The following is a 14,270-nucleotide window of genomic DNA, read 5'->3' on the forward strand; positions in this document are numbered from 1 at the left end:
GTAATAGCGTGCTCCACCCATCTCCCCGCCTTCTCTTTTACTCGATTGGCTACAAGGGCCGACTGGATGCGAAAAACGCACGCCTCCCATTGGCCAGTTCATCTTGCACCGCCCGCCTGACTCATTCAAGATGGCCGCCCAGCGCGATGTGAGATGGTCACGGCTCTTACTGTGGAGGTTGTGGCAGGCCCGGGGGGTTCCACAAAACTTGGGATTGGGCCTGGGCCTAGAAGCGAGAACTTATTCTCGGAGCGACGGCCCGTACTCACGCACGGCGCTCTATGAGCTGCTCGGCGTCCCCTCCACGGCCACGCAGGCGCAGATCAAGGCGGCTTACTACCGGCAGAGCTTCCTTTACCACCCGGACCGCAACGCCGGGAGCGCCGAGGCTGCCGAGCGGTTCACGCGCATCTCCCAGGCCTACGTGGTGCTGGGCAATACCACCCTGCGTCGCAAGTATGACCGCGGCCTGCTCAGCGACGAGGACCTGCGCGGCCCCGGGGTCCGGCCCTCCAAGACGCCCGCCGCCGACCCCGACTCGCCCCGCACCCAGCCGCCTGCCTCTCGGACCCAGGGCCGCGGTCAGGCCTCGTCGGGAGCCAACCGCACCATGTTCGACTTTGACGCCTTCTACCAGGCGCACTACGGCGAGCAGCTGGAGCGCGAGCGGCGCCTGAGGGCCCGGCGGGAGGCCCTTCGCAAGCAGCGGGAGGACCGGGCCAAGAAAGGCTTACGCTGGGACGAGACCCGAGACACGGCTTTATTCGTGGTTCTGCTCACAGTTTTCATCATCATGGGTTTTCGTTTTTAATCGGAGAGCGGAGGGAAGGGGAGCAGCCGCGCCACCGCCCCCCCAACCCCCAAGAAAACGGCCTTTCCTGACTTCTTGAACCCGTTGCCTCCATTGTCTGCTGTTGTCTACCTCTACTGGGGTCCGAAGGAACTGCTCTCAGCTTTCCCTTCCCCACCCGGCCAGCTTAGCCATTGACCTGCATATCCCTACCCCGCTGGTCCAGAAAAGGAGGCTTTTTGATGCCCAAGAAAAAGGCTCCCAATGAGGAGTCCCGAAAGCCTGAGAGTGAGGGGTTTCCTGGAGGCCCTGGGGTGCCTGCTTCCAGATGTTGTCAATTTCTGGAACACTTGCTGTGGCTTTCCTGTAAAGCTCCGAGCAAGACTCGTCTGCTCCTGCCCCACGTGTGTAGCGTGGGGCTCCTCTGTAACCTTGAAACGTGCAATGTGACCAATTGTGACTGCCAAAAGAAAAATTCTGGGGTGATAAGAAACTTGTCTTTCTGTGAGTTCCCCAAGCCACAGGTGAGGCCCAGTGTAGGGTAAGGATGTGATCTGTGGGAACCTGGCCATTCTTTGGTGGTCAGACCCCACTCCGCCTTCTGTTGGTGGTGAGTGTGAGTGGGAAAGAAAGCAAGGTCATGAGCGTAAGGAATGAGCCTTCCTGTTCCCATGCTTATCTAATGTATGACCTCGGAGAGGTTACTCTGTGGGCGTGATGGCAGAGGAGCAAATCGTTTGCTCTCTTTCGGTCTGTCACACTTGATTATCCATGTTCTAATAGGCTCAGTGATTAAAGTATGATGCCAGGGTCTTCCCTGGCGGTCCAGTGGCTAAGACTCCGTGCTTCCACTGGAGGGGGCGCAGGTTCAATCCCTGGTTGGAGAACTAAGATCCCACATGGTGCAGCAGCAGGGGGGAAAAAGAAAAAAAATATATATATATACATGCATACATACATATATATATATATATATATATATATAGTGCCAGTAGAGTCAGGTTTGTCCTTGGGACACTGTGCCTGGCGCCTGGTCATCCCTTGACCAGCCAGCCCCATTGCTAACTGTGCAGCTCCTCCCTTCCCAAAAATAGAGCAACAAACTGGGAGTTTTGAGTCACCTGAGTGTGGCCCAGCCTCCTGTTTCGCTGGCAGTGCTTATCGCAGGTCCTACAAGCCAAGTCCTTGAAACATGGCTACTTGAAGCTGTGGGAATTGGGGGAGTTTGAGTAGACCGGACTGTTGAGTGACAGGAGGCACAGGATGGAAGCGCACTTCCTTATTCAGAGCTGGCTGAGGGTTTTTTGGTTGTTCTTTGTTTCCTCTTTTCCTAATTGGTGCAGTGGGTTGTCACTTGGCTAGAGCTGTGGTAATCCAGTTCTCTTAACCGTGAATCACTGCACGTGGGGTGTGGCTTAGCTGTGAGATGGTAGGTACTCAGGTATGTACTGTGGAGCGTAAAGCTGTGGGGTAGGAAAACCTTTGCAGGAGATCTTCTGCAAAGGTAAGGGCCTAAGTAGGTTCTAAACAAAGCCAGAGGTGCTTTGCTATATTAACACCAGTTCCTGCACTCAATCTTTTGTGGCAGTCCTTGGAGAAATTGGGAGAAACCCATAGCTAGTGCAACTTGGTCTCTTGGGAACCATTCTGTTTTCTCTAGCCTTGGAGGTTGGGGGCAAACTCTTAGTCGTGGCTTTGCAGTGACCATATGATTCAGTAGTAAAGATTTAAGCCTACTCTGGTTCAGACATGCTGGGCTCATGAAGCCTTGGTTTGGGGGAAAGGGCATATGTACTTTAAAAAAGAACATTTAATGTTACTATGTTTCATATCTGGAAAACAAGAGGGAGTCTTTTCAAAGCACAAACTACAGGAAGTGAAGCTTAGTAAAAAGTACAGAGGCTGGTGATTTTCAACCAAGGAGTTGGGGCATAACAGTGTCCTTGGGGCAAGATTCTATCAAAGTTTCGATCAAATGGAGTTGGGGTTCTTTTGGGTCTTGTTTGTGAAAGCACTAGTGGTCTGTGATAATCTGGGATCTTTCTCATGGTCTCTTTGACATAGATCTCTCAAGTTCGTTTTCTCTCAGTGAAAATCACAGTGAAGAACATTCCCTTGGGCCCCAGAACATGGAGGTAGACCCAGAAGGCTTGGAGTAGTGGGGTCCAGACTCTGTGAAACTTCTGGAACATTCCATGCAACTCCAAACAGGGTAGTGAATAAAATTTATTAATCATCCAACTCTGAGCCTCTCCTTAGGCCTGGAACTGGGCCCACTCTATTCTATAGTGCCATCCTGCCAGCCTCTGTTTGTTTTAGGCCAGAGCTAAATTCTGAGAGACCCCACTCCCTACCATCCCTGAAACTCAATCTGGGCTCTTCATGGGAGGGGAGATGTGTGGGAGGCTTTTTGAAGGACCCTCCCCAGCTTGTTCCTGTTACATCATTTCTCCCTTTCTGGCCCCCCTGCAGTTGTCCTTTCTCAGCTTCTTAGCTGCCCTGGGGAGGAGAGGCTAAACCAGGCCATGGACATTAGCCCCTGCCTTCTAGGGGCTGCTCCCCAGTTCCTGATAGAGGAGGAAGGCTGAGACATGGTCAGCTTCAGTCCCTTTTCTCCCTTTGGTCACAAACTGAAACAAAACTATAAGTTTGGACCTAGGAAGAGAGACTTTGAACAAGAGGGGCCCAGCATGCTCCATGCTGTGCTCATTGGGTAAGGCGTGAAGAGGAGTGCCAGGCTGAGTGAGCGGTACACACAGATCCTAATGGGGCGATGCAGACAAGAGCATAGGAATCAAGGTGTACCTGTCTAGGCAATTGTGATAGTGTCTTTGGGCTTGATCAGGACTTCATTTTATTCCTCCTGAGCCTAACTGTTTCCCCCTCCATTGTCCTTTATTTATTGCAGGGTGAAAAGATCCTTTACACATCCCAGTGCTGAAGAAGTAAGATTTCTTGCTTCCTTCTGCGGTTCTGGCATCTCATTCGCTGAGTGCGCCTTGCCCTCTGTAATGGTCCCAGCATGAGCCAAGATGAATAAGAATAGCCTACCTTAGGCCAGTGAGTTGTCCGGTGGTCATTACTGACCATGTATATATATCTCCATCCCTTATAGCCACAGCCTGAAGCTGAGACACCAAGGGTGGAGCCCAAGTGAGTGGCCACCACACCTGCTTATGGAAAATGGCGAGGGGTAGGGGTCTTGTCTCGGGCCTTTGGGCTTCCAGGAATGTCACCAGATCCCAGGAAGGGAGGCTGAGAGAAGGGACAGCTGGTAAGTAGCGGTGTTACTTCACTCCCTGGAATTCAGTGCGCTCTCCTGGCCTTTGCCCTCTCAGTTCCTCAGCCCTGTGATGAGGTCACACACTGTCTCCTGCCTCTGAGCAGGACTGTAGAAGGTGCGCCTTGCCTGCCCTCAGCGGCTTGGCTCTCAGGCAGGCTTGGAGCCCTGGGGGCCATCGGGTTTGTGCAAAGCAGCTGGGGTCCCTCTGTTAGTGTTTTAGGGTGGTAGCAAGACCTGAGTCTGGACCTCATGAACTTGCATATGCTGGGGATTGCTAGGTGCTCTCATCCCCCAGAAGCAGAGAGCTCACCTTCACCATCTGTTGTAAGGTCATAGCGTCACTATGGATCTAGCCATCTCGCCACTGTCTCTTAAGGCTATACAAACCTGGGGCTCCGTCGCTAGTCTTGAGGTGGGTCGGCCCTCCCATCCTGCCTCTGCCCTGTCAGCGGTCACATCCTCCGTCCTGGGAGGGGACTGCTGCTAGACAAAAGAAGGCCTGTTTCCAGAGGACGAACAACTGACCGAGATTCGCGGTTCACGGGCCACAGCTGACCTGCACACAGCGTTTGGCTGCGGCTAGCACAGTGTCTTAACTTTAGGCAATATTCAAAACTTGGAAGACTTTGCATAAAAATCTAGATTTCTGACTTCTCTCAAAAAAGTGAGAAAATGTGCCACCGTTGAGCTTCCTCCCATACTTTCGTGACCGCCTGGGAGAAGCTGTAAGGTCTGCCTTTCAGATAGGACCTTGCTCCCTGGTCCCCTGCGCTCTCACCAGCAGAGGGGATGTGTCAGAGGCCGTGATGCACACACTTGCACCATTTTACTCTTAGAGAAATCTCTCTCTGTATCCCATGTCTATTCAGAGGAAAAACAAAAAAGGGGGGGGGGATCGTGCATTTCCAGGAAAATGGGGAAGGGTGTACTTTGTGGAAACAGAGCTGCTTTGCACTGTAACCTTCTGGCCCCTACAGGCATTTGAATTTGCAGATCCCTAGGTTACCTCCTATGTTATTAAAAGAGCTCACACTTTACGCAGGGAGGCAGAGTATAAGTCTTATTTTCATTGTGGGACAAGAAGAATCTTTTGAGAGTTCTACAGCAGTGGCAAGGTCCCAAACAAAGCCAGAGGTCCCTTGGTACAATAACACCAATTCCTGCACTCAATCTTTTGTGTAAAATCCTTGTATAAATTGGGATAAACCCTCAGCTAGTCCAACTTGGTCTCTTGGAAACCATCAGATTCTCTCTAGCCTGGGAGGTCAGGGGCAAGTTCTTAGCCATGGCTTTGCAGTGACCACATGATTCAGTGGTAAATGTTGAGCTCAGTAAGCCTTGATTAGCAGGCACACACAAAAGTACATTTAATGTTACTATGTTTCAAATTTGGAAAACAAGGTGGGAGGCTTAGGAAAATATGCAGAAGCTAGTGATTTCCAAACAAGGAGGTACACATAGACTTTCTTGAGGGGGAGGAACACCTTGTTTTTATCAAAAAGGAGTGAGAGTTTTGTTATTTGGGCAATTTTTTTTTTTTTTTTTGGCTGTGTTGGGTCTTCGTTGCTGTGTGTGGGCTTTGTCTAGTTGTGGCGAGTGGGGGCTACTCTTCGTTGCAGTGCGCAGGCTTGTCAGTGCAGTGGCTTCTCTTGTTGCAGAACACAGGTTCTAGGCACGGGGGCTTCAGAGTTGTGGTTCGCGGGCTCTAGAGCACAGGCTCAGCAGTTGTGGCGCACGGGCTTAGTTGCTCCACCACATGTGGGATCTTCCTGGACCAGGGCTCGAACCTGTGTCCCCTGCATTGGCAGGTGGATTCTTAACCACTGAGCCACGAGAGAAGCCCTTTGGGCAATTTTTTGGTTTTGGTTTTGGTTTGTAAAAGCACTGGTGGCCTGCAATAGGTAGGACCTTTCTCATGGGCCCCTTGAGGGTCTACCTCAAGTTTATTCTCTCTCACAGAGGATTATAGCCAGGAGCATTCCCTGCGACCCCAGACCTGGAGGTAGAAAGTTCCAGAAGTGATCTGGCAGGAGAGCCCAGACTGCCTGGAACTTTCCAGAATATTCCATGTACCTTCAAGCAGAGGGGTTAATCAAGTTTATTAACCATCCAACTCTAAGCCTTTCCCATGGCCCAGAACTAGGCCCATTCCACTCTGGTGGTATCTATACCCACCTGCCTCAGGTCTTTGGTGTTTTTCATGCTGGAGCTGAATACAGAGGGCCTCACTCCCTGTGCGCTCTAAAACTGAGTCTGAGCTCTTGAGGAAGGTGAGGGGTGTGGAAGGCCTTTTGAAAGACCCCATCTGGTTCTCATGGTAAAACTTTTCTCCCTTCCCAGTCCCTCCCTTGCCTGGGTCATTCCTTCCTCTTCTTCTTACCTGCCCTGGGGAGGGGAGGCTGAACCAGACTGTGGACATTAGCCTCTGCCTTGTAGAGGCTGCTCCCCAATTCACAATAGTGGAGGGAGGCTTAGGCATGACCACCATTAGCCCTTCTTCCTTTTGGTTACAAACGAAAAGCTCCCTAGAAGCATGGACCAGAGTGGGAGGCCAGGCCGAGAGGGGCCCGGCTTGCCCCAGGCTGTGTGGAGAATGTGGGAGGTCTTCTGGGGCTGTTCAGTCTTCTGTCATCTCAGGCAGGCACCTGGTGTCGTCTCCAGCGTCCCTGGTCTCCAGCACGTCAAGTGCTAGCAGTGAGAGCAGGAGAACCACGGCCACTGTGGGATGAAGCTTCTCAAGTGGGCACTGTCAGTGCTTTGCCCCTGCTGGGGGTGAATCCGACTGGACTTGGGCTTCCAAAAGCTCAGATGGGCCAGTCCCTCTAACTATTGCCTGTATTTCTTAAGAGCTCATCAAGCAGTCACTCAGGTGCTGCTCACTCATCTTTAGGGATGGGGACCAGCCTACCAGCCGCAGCACCCATGGATCAAGAGCCTCGTACTGAGCCAAAATCTGGCTCCCAGTGGTTTCCACCCGTTGGTCTTGATTCTAACGTCTTGCTCTATGTGAAGCAGTCCTTTAGAGACTCAGAGGCTAGCCATCACATACTTGTGTGTAAAACATATCCCTCAACTGTTCCGTAGGGGACTTAGCCCCAATCCAATCCTCTTTCTCATTATACTCCAAAGGTGCTGTTTTGGGGTTCCCTTAGAGTTTAAAACTTCAGTAAAAAGTAAAGCCAAACCAGCACTTGCCTCATTCTAGATGGTTATAGCCCCACTAACATGGACCAAGATCACGTTAGCTTCTACAGCACTCTGACTGTCCCCTCTTACCTGCAGGACCTTCTGTGACTTCCTGCCAAACTTCATCTCATTAGGCTTGACCTAAGCTGATCCAAGACGTATTCCCACTCTCTCATCTTCTTGTCCACAGTCATCGGCCAAGCTGGTCACCTAATGTTTACCCAAGCTGAAGACAGGTAGCTTCAGCCCTATGGAACCCTCTCCATCACTCAGTGGGGGTGGTCATTTGGCAGGCCAGAGAAGGAGCAGGTACCATCCTGACTGGGCTTACAGGCCACCCAGGAAAAGAAGGTGCATACAGGTGAGGCAGTTGGAGAACTGTGATGGAGCAGAGTGTGCTCCTGGCCAGAAGTGCTGGGAAGTTTAAGAGTTAGGGAAGACTCCCATGGGTTGGTAATCAGAAAAGGCTTCATGGAAGAGGCAGAAGCAGTGCTGGACCTGGACAGCCAGGCTTTGGATGGGCAGAGAGGAAAGGAGGGCATCTCAAGAGTAGGAAGCACAGGAGCTGAGATGTGGAGGCTGCAACAGCAGAGTGGCTGGATGAGGGAGCAGAGAGAAGTCAGGCAGCAGCGTCATCCTCATCATCACATTTATTGACGGCCCCTGGGAGGCGGGGCTGGGGACAGAACATACAAAGACAAGGACCTGCCCTCAAAAAGTTTCCATTCTAAGGAGACGGGGACAGAAAAATACAGAATGGTCTTTCCGGGGGAGGGCCCACTCTCACCTGGTGCAGGTCAGAAGCCCCTGGCCTACCTTGCCCCAGGGTCTGGAGCATGAGTGGGGCCTGACCACCTGGCTCCTAGGTGGTGGACCCCAGAACGGGGGGAAAGGTAGGCTCAGGACATGATGGAAAACACTCCTGTCAGCCTTGGCATTGTGCAAGCCTAGTGGAGTGGCAGGGGGCGATAGGCCCCCTAGGCAGGGCCCTTGAAGGAAGTGGGCATCTTCCCAGGCCCCCATGAGTAAAGTTCTTTCACTGGGGCTGGCCCATCACCCGGGAGGCCCCAGCCGGGGAGAAAAAGGCAGAGTTTCCTCAGCGGCAGAGGCATAATACCCTGCCCACCCCACTCCCGGCCCTCTCTCTGGGCATCTTCCAGGTGACCCTCCTCCCCAGTTCAGCCTCCAGGGCCAGGGCCTGCCTAGGGCCAGGGGGAGGGGCCTGCCCCTCCCCCCACCCCGGCGGTGGGGGAGGAGGAGGAGCCACGCATCAAGTTTTTCTGGGCCCCCCAGTGGGGAGCCATACCCTGGATCCTACCGGTGGGGGGGCTCTGGCTGCGAGGGCCGAGGGCTCAGCAGAGGGGCTGGGCCTAGAGGGCACCCGGGGGAGCCCTTCAGCGGGGGCACTGGGCGGGAGTCCAAGGGGGGCAGGCTCCGGGGCACTGCTGGTGGCCCCCGGGCGGCCCCAGTGGGCAGGACAGCGGCAGCGGGGAAGGATTTGGGGGGATCCGCAGCAGCAGTGGGGGCTGGCTGGCCAGACCGCTCCCGGCGCCGCAGCAGCTCCTGCAGCTTCTCCGCCTGGGTCCGCCTCAGGTGGGCCAGGGCACGGCCTCGTTGGAAAGCGGGCAGGAAAGCCTCCAGGCTCTGCTCCCCCAGCAGCAGCTGCTCCATGTGCTCCTGGGACAGGAGGGAAAGGACAGTTCGGGAGGAGCATGACCAAAGACTGAGGGCTGGTCCTCTCTCCTCCCTCCCTGAACCCTTCCCGATGGCGACCACCCACAGCTCGGGCATGGGGCACCTGCATCCAGCCTGGGCCTGCCGCGGTGCTGAGGATGGGCGTCCTCTACTCTCAAGCCTTGATTTCCTTACTATCACCAGACCTGCTGGGCCAGGGATGAGGCGGGATCAGAGATGGAGACCCACTTGAAGTAGACAGGTGTCTCTCATCAGGGCCAGGGCCCTCCTCCTCCACCTCTTCAACTCACTGAGCACTGTGCTCCCAACCCAGCACTGAGACATCTGTCCCAGCTCCTCTGTAGACCCAGCCTAAGCTGCCCTGAGATGTTCACAGGAAGTTGGGGGAAAAGTTACAGGTGGGGACGGTGGGCCTTGTGTCCAGTGCGGACAGCAATGCAGCGGGCACTCCTGGGAGCCAGGCACTCAGGGCAGGCTTCCTGGAAGGGGGGCTCTCAAGCCTGCAATGTAAGAATTGAGGGGAGGGGCATGATGATAGGATGGGGCCCCCCTCCCGGTCCCCAGGCCCAGCTGCCCCTTCTCTCACCTCAGCCTCCTGCTCAGCTTCCTCCAGCTCAGCCTGCAGCCAGCCCAGCGCGCAGTGGGGGCTCCAGCGGTGCATGCTCTCCTCTGAGGGCCACAGAGGGACAGAGTGAACTAGCCCCTGCCCTCAGGGCCTGTCACTCAGGGCAGACAGACCAGAGCCCCAGGGCCCAGACCTGACTCTCACTGACCCTGTGTGTGATTCTATGCTTCCCCTCCCCTCTCTGGAGCCTCAGTTTCCGCATCTGCACAACGCGCCTGCCGGATCCATTTATGCTTCTCCCCCCAGTCCTAGTGCGAAAGAGGGAGCAGGGGCTTTGTCTCCTAAAGCACCCCAGGCCCTTGGGCTTTGGGCCCCATTTTGGCCTCTCGAACCCAGCTCTACCCATCGACTGCTCACTTTCCCAACTCGGTAATTTTCCAGCAGTAGCACCCCTCAAACTTGCCTGGGGAATAGGTCTGCCCAAGTCCCAACCTTCAGAGCCTGGCACTTCCCAAGGCCACCCAGCCAGATGGCCAGCTGCCCCCCACCCCAGGCAGTTCTCCCGGCCGTCCCTCACCCAGTCGCTGCAGCTTGTCTGCACAGCTCTCGGCCACCTCCCGAAGCTCCTGGTACTTGATGGCCAGGGCAGCACGGCCCATCTCCAGGCGGGGCCGCAGTGCCAGGTTCTCCTTGGCTAGAGCGTAGTTGGAGGCCAGGCATGCCTCGCGCTCCAGCTGCAGGCCCTGGAACTGCCGGCAGGGAAGAGCCCAGAGGCCCATTCAGGGAGTCTGCCCATGGCCACCTACTGCCACCGTGGGCGACAGTGCCCACGGGCCAAGCCGAAAGCTTGGCTTTCCTGCCCCAATCTCAGGATGGCGAGCCAACAGGTGGAGGAACGATAAGAGCCCAGACCCCACTTTGACTCAGTTTCCTCTTCCACAAAGTGAGCTAAAAACATCTACCTTATAGGGTTGTTGTGAGACTTAAGTGAGGAAAACTACGAAGGCCTCTACAAATGTTAGTTAATTTTTAATTTTCAATTAATATGTCTGCTCAGGTCCCCGAGGAGTCCCCCTCCCTCCTCTGTCCCATTTTCCATGCATGGGCAGCTTCCCTCTCATTCCAGGCCTTTGTCTGTTTCCTCCTCAGGTGTTTGTGCCGAAAACACTCCCACCCCCTGCTCTTACTCTCCAGTGATGTCTTCACCCTGTCCCTGCACAGCACCCCCTCAAACCCCCCTCTCTTCCCTCGCACCCCCTCCTCTGCCCTCCAGTGGAATCCCCACACCGCAAGGAATACACACCCCCTTTTCCTCCCTGATCCCCTAGCACCTGCTCCCAGCTTTCCTTCTCTTGCAGAAAGCAGACCCCTTTCTTTCCTGGCCCTGGAGAACGCTATTTCCTTGTTACTAGGCGGGCCGAGCCTCCACTCCCTGCCCCTGGAGAACGCACTACCCTCCATCTGTCCCCTATAGGATGCACACGCCCCTCCTGCCTGCCTCCCTCCAATGTACACTTTCCCTTTCCGCCCCCCCCGCAGACAACCAGCCCGGGCCTATCTCCTGTGAAATATACAACTTTCTCTTATGGTGGCCTATGGAATACACGCCTCAGCTTTCAGTACCCCTCCCCACCGGAAGACACAAAGCCCCCTCTTACACCCCCAGACCACGGAAGCCCTCCCAACGGCCCCCCCAGGTGTCACACAGGCCCCTAGTTCTCCCCATGGAAGGCGCCTCCCCTTTCTGGCCCTACAGACGTGGGTGTGCGAGCCAGGGCCCCCACAAACAGCCGCCCCCCCGCCCCCCGGAACACACCTCCCTGGAGCAGCCGCTGTAGGACACGCCTCGCGGCCATCCCGGGGGTGCACGGGCGCCTCCCTGGGTCTCCGGCGCCCCACCCGCCCCAGGCCAGCTCAGGGCGCCCCCTCCCCCGGGGGCGGCTCCACCGGGCCCACTCGTACGTGCCAGGCTCCGGAGGCTCCTCGGCCCGGCCGGTGCGGCCCTTCGGTCGGTCGGCAGGTCCGGCAGGCCGCGGCCCGTCCCCCGAGCCCCCCGCCCGCGCCCCCCGCGCTACCTTCCTGCTGAGCCGCACGATCCGGTCCAGCTTGGGCTCATCCTGAAGCAGGTCCCGGAGCTGCCCGGTGCTGAGGATCCCAAAGCGCCCCGGGCTGCCGGGCTCCGGCCCCGCCCGCGCCGCCCGGGCCCGGTACATGCCGCCCGCCCGCGCCCCCAGCTCGGCTGCTGGCTCGGCCCGCTCGGCCCGCTCCGCCCCGGCTCCGCTCCGCTCCGGCTCCGGGATCCGGCTGGGGCTCTGGCTCCGGCAGCGCGCGCCGCTCCGCCGCCAGAGGGCGCCCCGCCCGCTCTTAAAGGGGCCGCGGCGTGGAGGCTGGGGGTGGGATGGGGAGGGGGCAGGCAGCTCCTCTTCCCACCCCGGCCGAGCCGCGCCTTGCTGCGCCTCCCACATCCGCAGATCGCCTGGCAACCCATCCTCCTCACAGCGTCCGGATATCTAAGGCGCCTCTCCTTTCCTCTTCTCCCGGGCATCATTCACCACACCCCCAGGCACGGACTCTCCCACCCCAGGCCTTTACAGTTTGCAAGGCTATTTCACATTTACCCCGTGAATTCGCACAATTTTCTGAATTTGGCCGGGTGCCAGGAGCTCCTGCCCGCTGCTAACTTGGACAAGTCATTCACTTCCCCCAGCCTCAGTTTTCCTTTCCATAAAATAGGATGATAACACAATGTGAGGATTAGAGGTAGTGAATTGTTGAGTCCCTTACCTGTAGTTAGATGAATACCTAATACGAGTTATTGTTATTTTAAAGATGAAGGAACAGATTCTCAGAGATGATGTCACCTCCCCAAAGTCACATTACAAGTAAATGACAGACAATCTCAGTTCTTCCTGTATGTGCAGTGTCCACGGAGTACACGATATCTCCATGCTGGGCACTGGGCTGGGCCCTGTCAGGGCATTGTCTCTACCCTCTAAGAGCTCATGGATTAAGGCAGCGTCACATTCTCACTCAGCTTACTTTAGTACAAGACAGAATGGTGGGTGTCATGGCTCGATGTCTTCCTTTGTGAGTCCCATGTGATGCCTGAGGATGTCATGTACCTTATCTTCACAACTAGGCTTGGCCAGTGCCATTGTCAGGAAACAGACACTCAGAGATTGTCACCTGTCTAAAATCAAACAGTAGTGAGTGAGCTTTTTCCACTTCACCACACTACTAAGAAAGCACCAAGGTGGCACCAGGGCACAGAAAGGCTCACCAGCAGAGGTGACATTTGAGCTGGGTTTTGAGGGATGAATAGGAGTTCTGAAGTTGAAGGAGAAAATAGTGAAACTAAAGAGAAGCCCATAAGCCAAGGCATAGAAGCTGAAAGTGCCCAACAAGGACTCTCCCAATCCAGCCAGAGCACAGGGGGCGTGGTGGAGATGTCTGAGAAAGAGACAAAACTGATGGAGTGGGGCAGGACAGACTTGCTGATAGACTGTGAAGGCAACACTTCTTCCACATTTTTATGGCAAGTGAAATTTGGTTTTCCTTTTCAAGATTCAGCTGGAACATCACCACCTCCAGGAAGCCCTCTCTACCTCCCCAGGCAGCATTGTGTGCCCCACAGTCCCTGATGTCCCTCCACCACAGTCCTGGGTATTATCAAGAGCTCTTCCACACTTCACAATTTCCTGGCTATGATCTCCCTGGTTCTGGTCTGCGTCCTCCAGACCCACTGTTTCCACTAAGCTTCCAGGGGTCTCCTAGACACTCCCCCTGTCCGGCCCTCCTTTGGCCGGGCAAGAGGCAGTCTTCACTCTAAGAGGCCCTGGTGAGATCTGATGGGAGCTCCTGCCTTGGCTTGTCCCCTCTTCGTCACCAATCCCCCTTTGTTCAGCCCAGTGGGCCCCCTGTGGAATCCCATAACAACGGCCCCTGTGAAACTTCCCCACACTCCTCAGACCTCCTACACCCACTCCTGCCCCCTCAGTAGGTGACTCCACTGCCCATCACATGGGAGAGCTTCTGCCACTTCCTGCTCCACCTCTTTGGATCTTCTCTGCACCTGCCCCAGTGCCCTTTCTTCTCTCCTTCCTCCAGGAGGAGGAACCTCCCCTCATTCCAAAGCCAGCCCAGGTACCCTTGCTATGGGTCTCACCTTCACCTGCCCCTCCAGAATGCCTCCCCCACTGTGGTAGTTATGTCTCTTTCTTTCTCTGTCTCTTTCACCTTTAATTTCTGCCTTTAGACTGATACCTCGCTTTCACCACCCCCACCCAATATTTTGAAAGTACCCTGTTATGAACTGAGTGCTTCCCCCCAAAACTGATATGTCGAAGCCCTAACCCCAATGTAATGATATTTGGACGTGGGGCCTTTGGGAGGTAATTAGGTTTAGATGAGGTCATGAGGATGGGGCCTGATGATGGGATTAGTGCCCTTATAAGAAGAGGAAAAGAGACCAAAGTCCTTTTTCTCTCCACCAGTGTGAGGTCACAGCTAGAAGGCCACTGTCTGCAAACCAGGAAGAGAGCTCTCACGAGAAGCCAAATCTGCGGGCACCTTGATCTTGGGCTTTCCAGCCTCCAGAATTATGAGAAATAGGTATCTTTTGTTTCAGCCCCCCAGTGTGTGGTATTTTGTTATGGCAGTCCAAGCCTACTAACATACCATCTAGACTCTGTACTCCCTGCATCCATTTCCTCATACCCGCCCCCCCCACACCTTATTCCTTGACTCAATCT

The 14,270-nt window shown here is 55.3% G+C and overlaps 2 protein-coding genes across 2 annotated transcripts; one reads left to right on the top strand and one right to left on the bottom strand.

Moving 5' to 3' along the window:
- The first annotated feature begins 109 nt into the window (after positions 1 to 109).
- DNAJC30 (DnaJ heat shock protein family (Hsp40) member C30) lies at positions 110 to 1,595 on the top strand. The gene has a single exon (XM_029219320.1). It carries the CDS (start codon positions 131 to 133, stop codon positions 809 to 811), a length of 681 nt encoding a protein of 226 aa, XP_029075153.1. The 5' UTR covers positions 110 to 130; the 3' UTR covers positions 812 to 1,595.
- Positions 1,596 to 7,475: 5,880 nt separating this feature from the next.
- Positions 7,476 to 11,984, bottom strand: VPS37D (VPS37D subunit of ESCRT-I). The gene is made up of 4 exons (XM_029219324.1): positions 11,595 to 11,984; positions 10,097 to 10,268; positions 9,541 to 9,623; positions 7,476 to 8,936 (listed from the first exon to the last, which is right to left on the bottom strand). The coding sequence occupies exons 1-4, from the start codon at positions 11,982 to 11,984 to the stop codon at positions 8,574 to 8,576; spliced, it is 1,008 nt and encodes a 335-aa protein (XP_029075157.1). The 3' UTR covers positions 7,476 to 8,573.
- Positions 11,985 to 14,270: the final 2,286 nt, after the last annotated feature.

Source organism: Monodon monoceros, unplaced genomic scaffold (assembly GCF_005190385.1).
Source record: "Monodon monoceros isolate NGI ecotype Baffin Bay Population unplaced genomic scaffold, NGI_Narwhal_1 Super_Scaffold_13, whole genome shotgun sequence".
In the NCBI taxonomy this organism is placed as follows: domain Eukaryota; kingdom Metazoa; phylum Chordata; class Mammalia; order Artiodactyla; family Monodontidae; genus Monodon; species Monodon monoceros.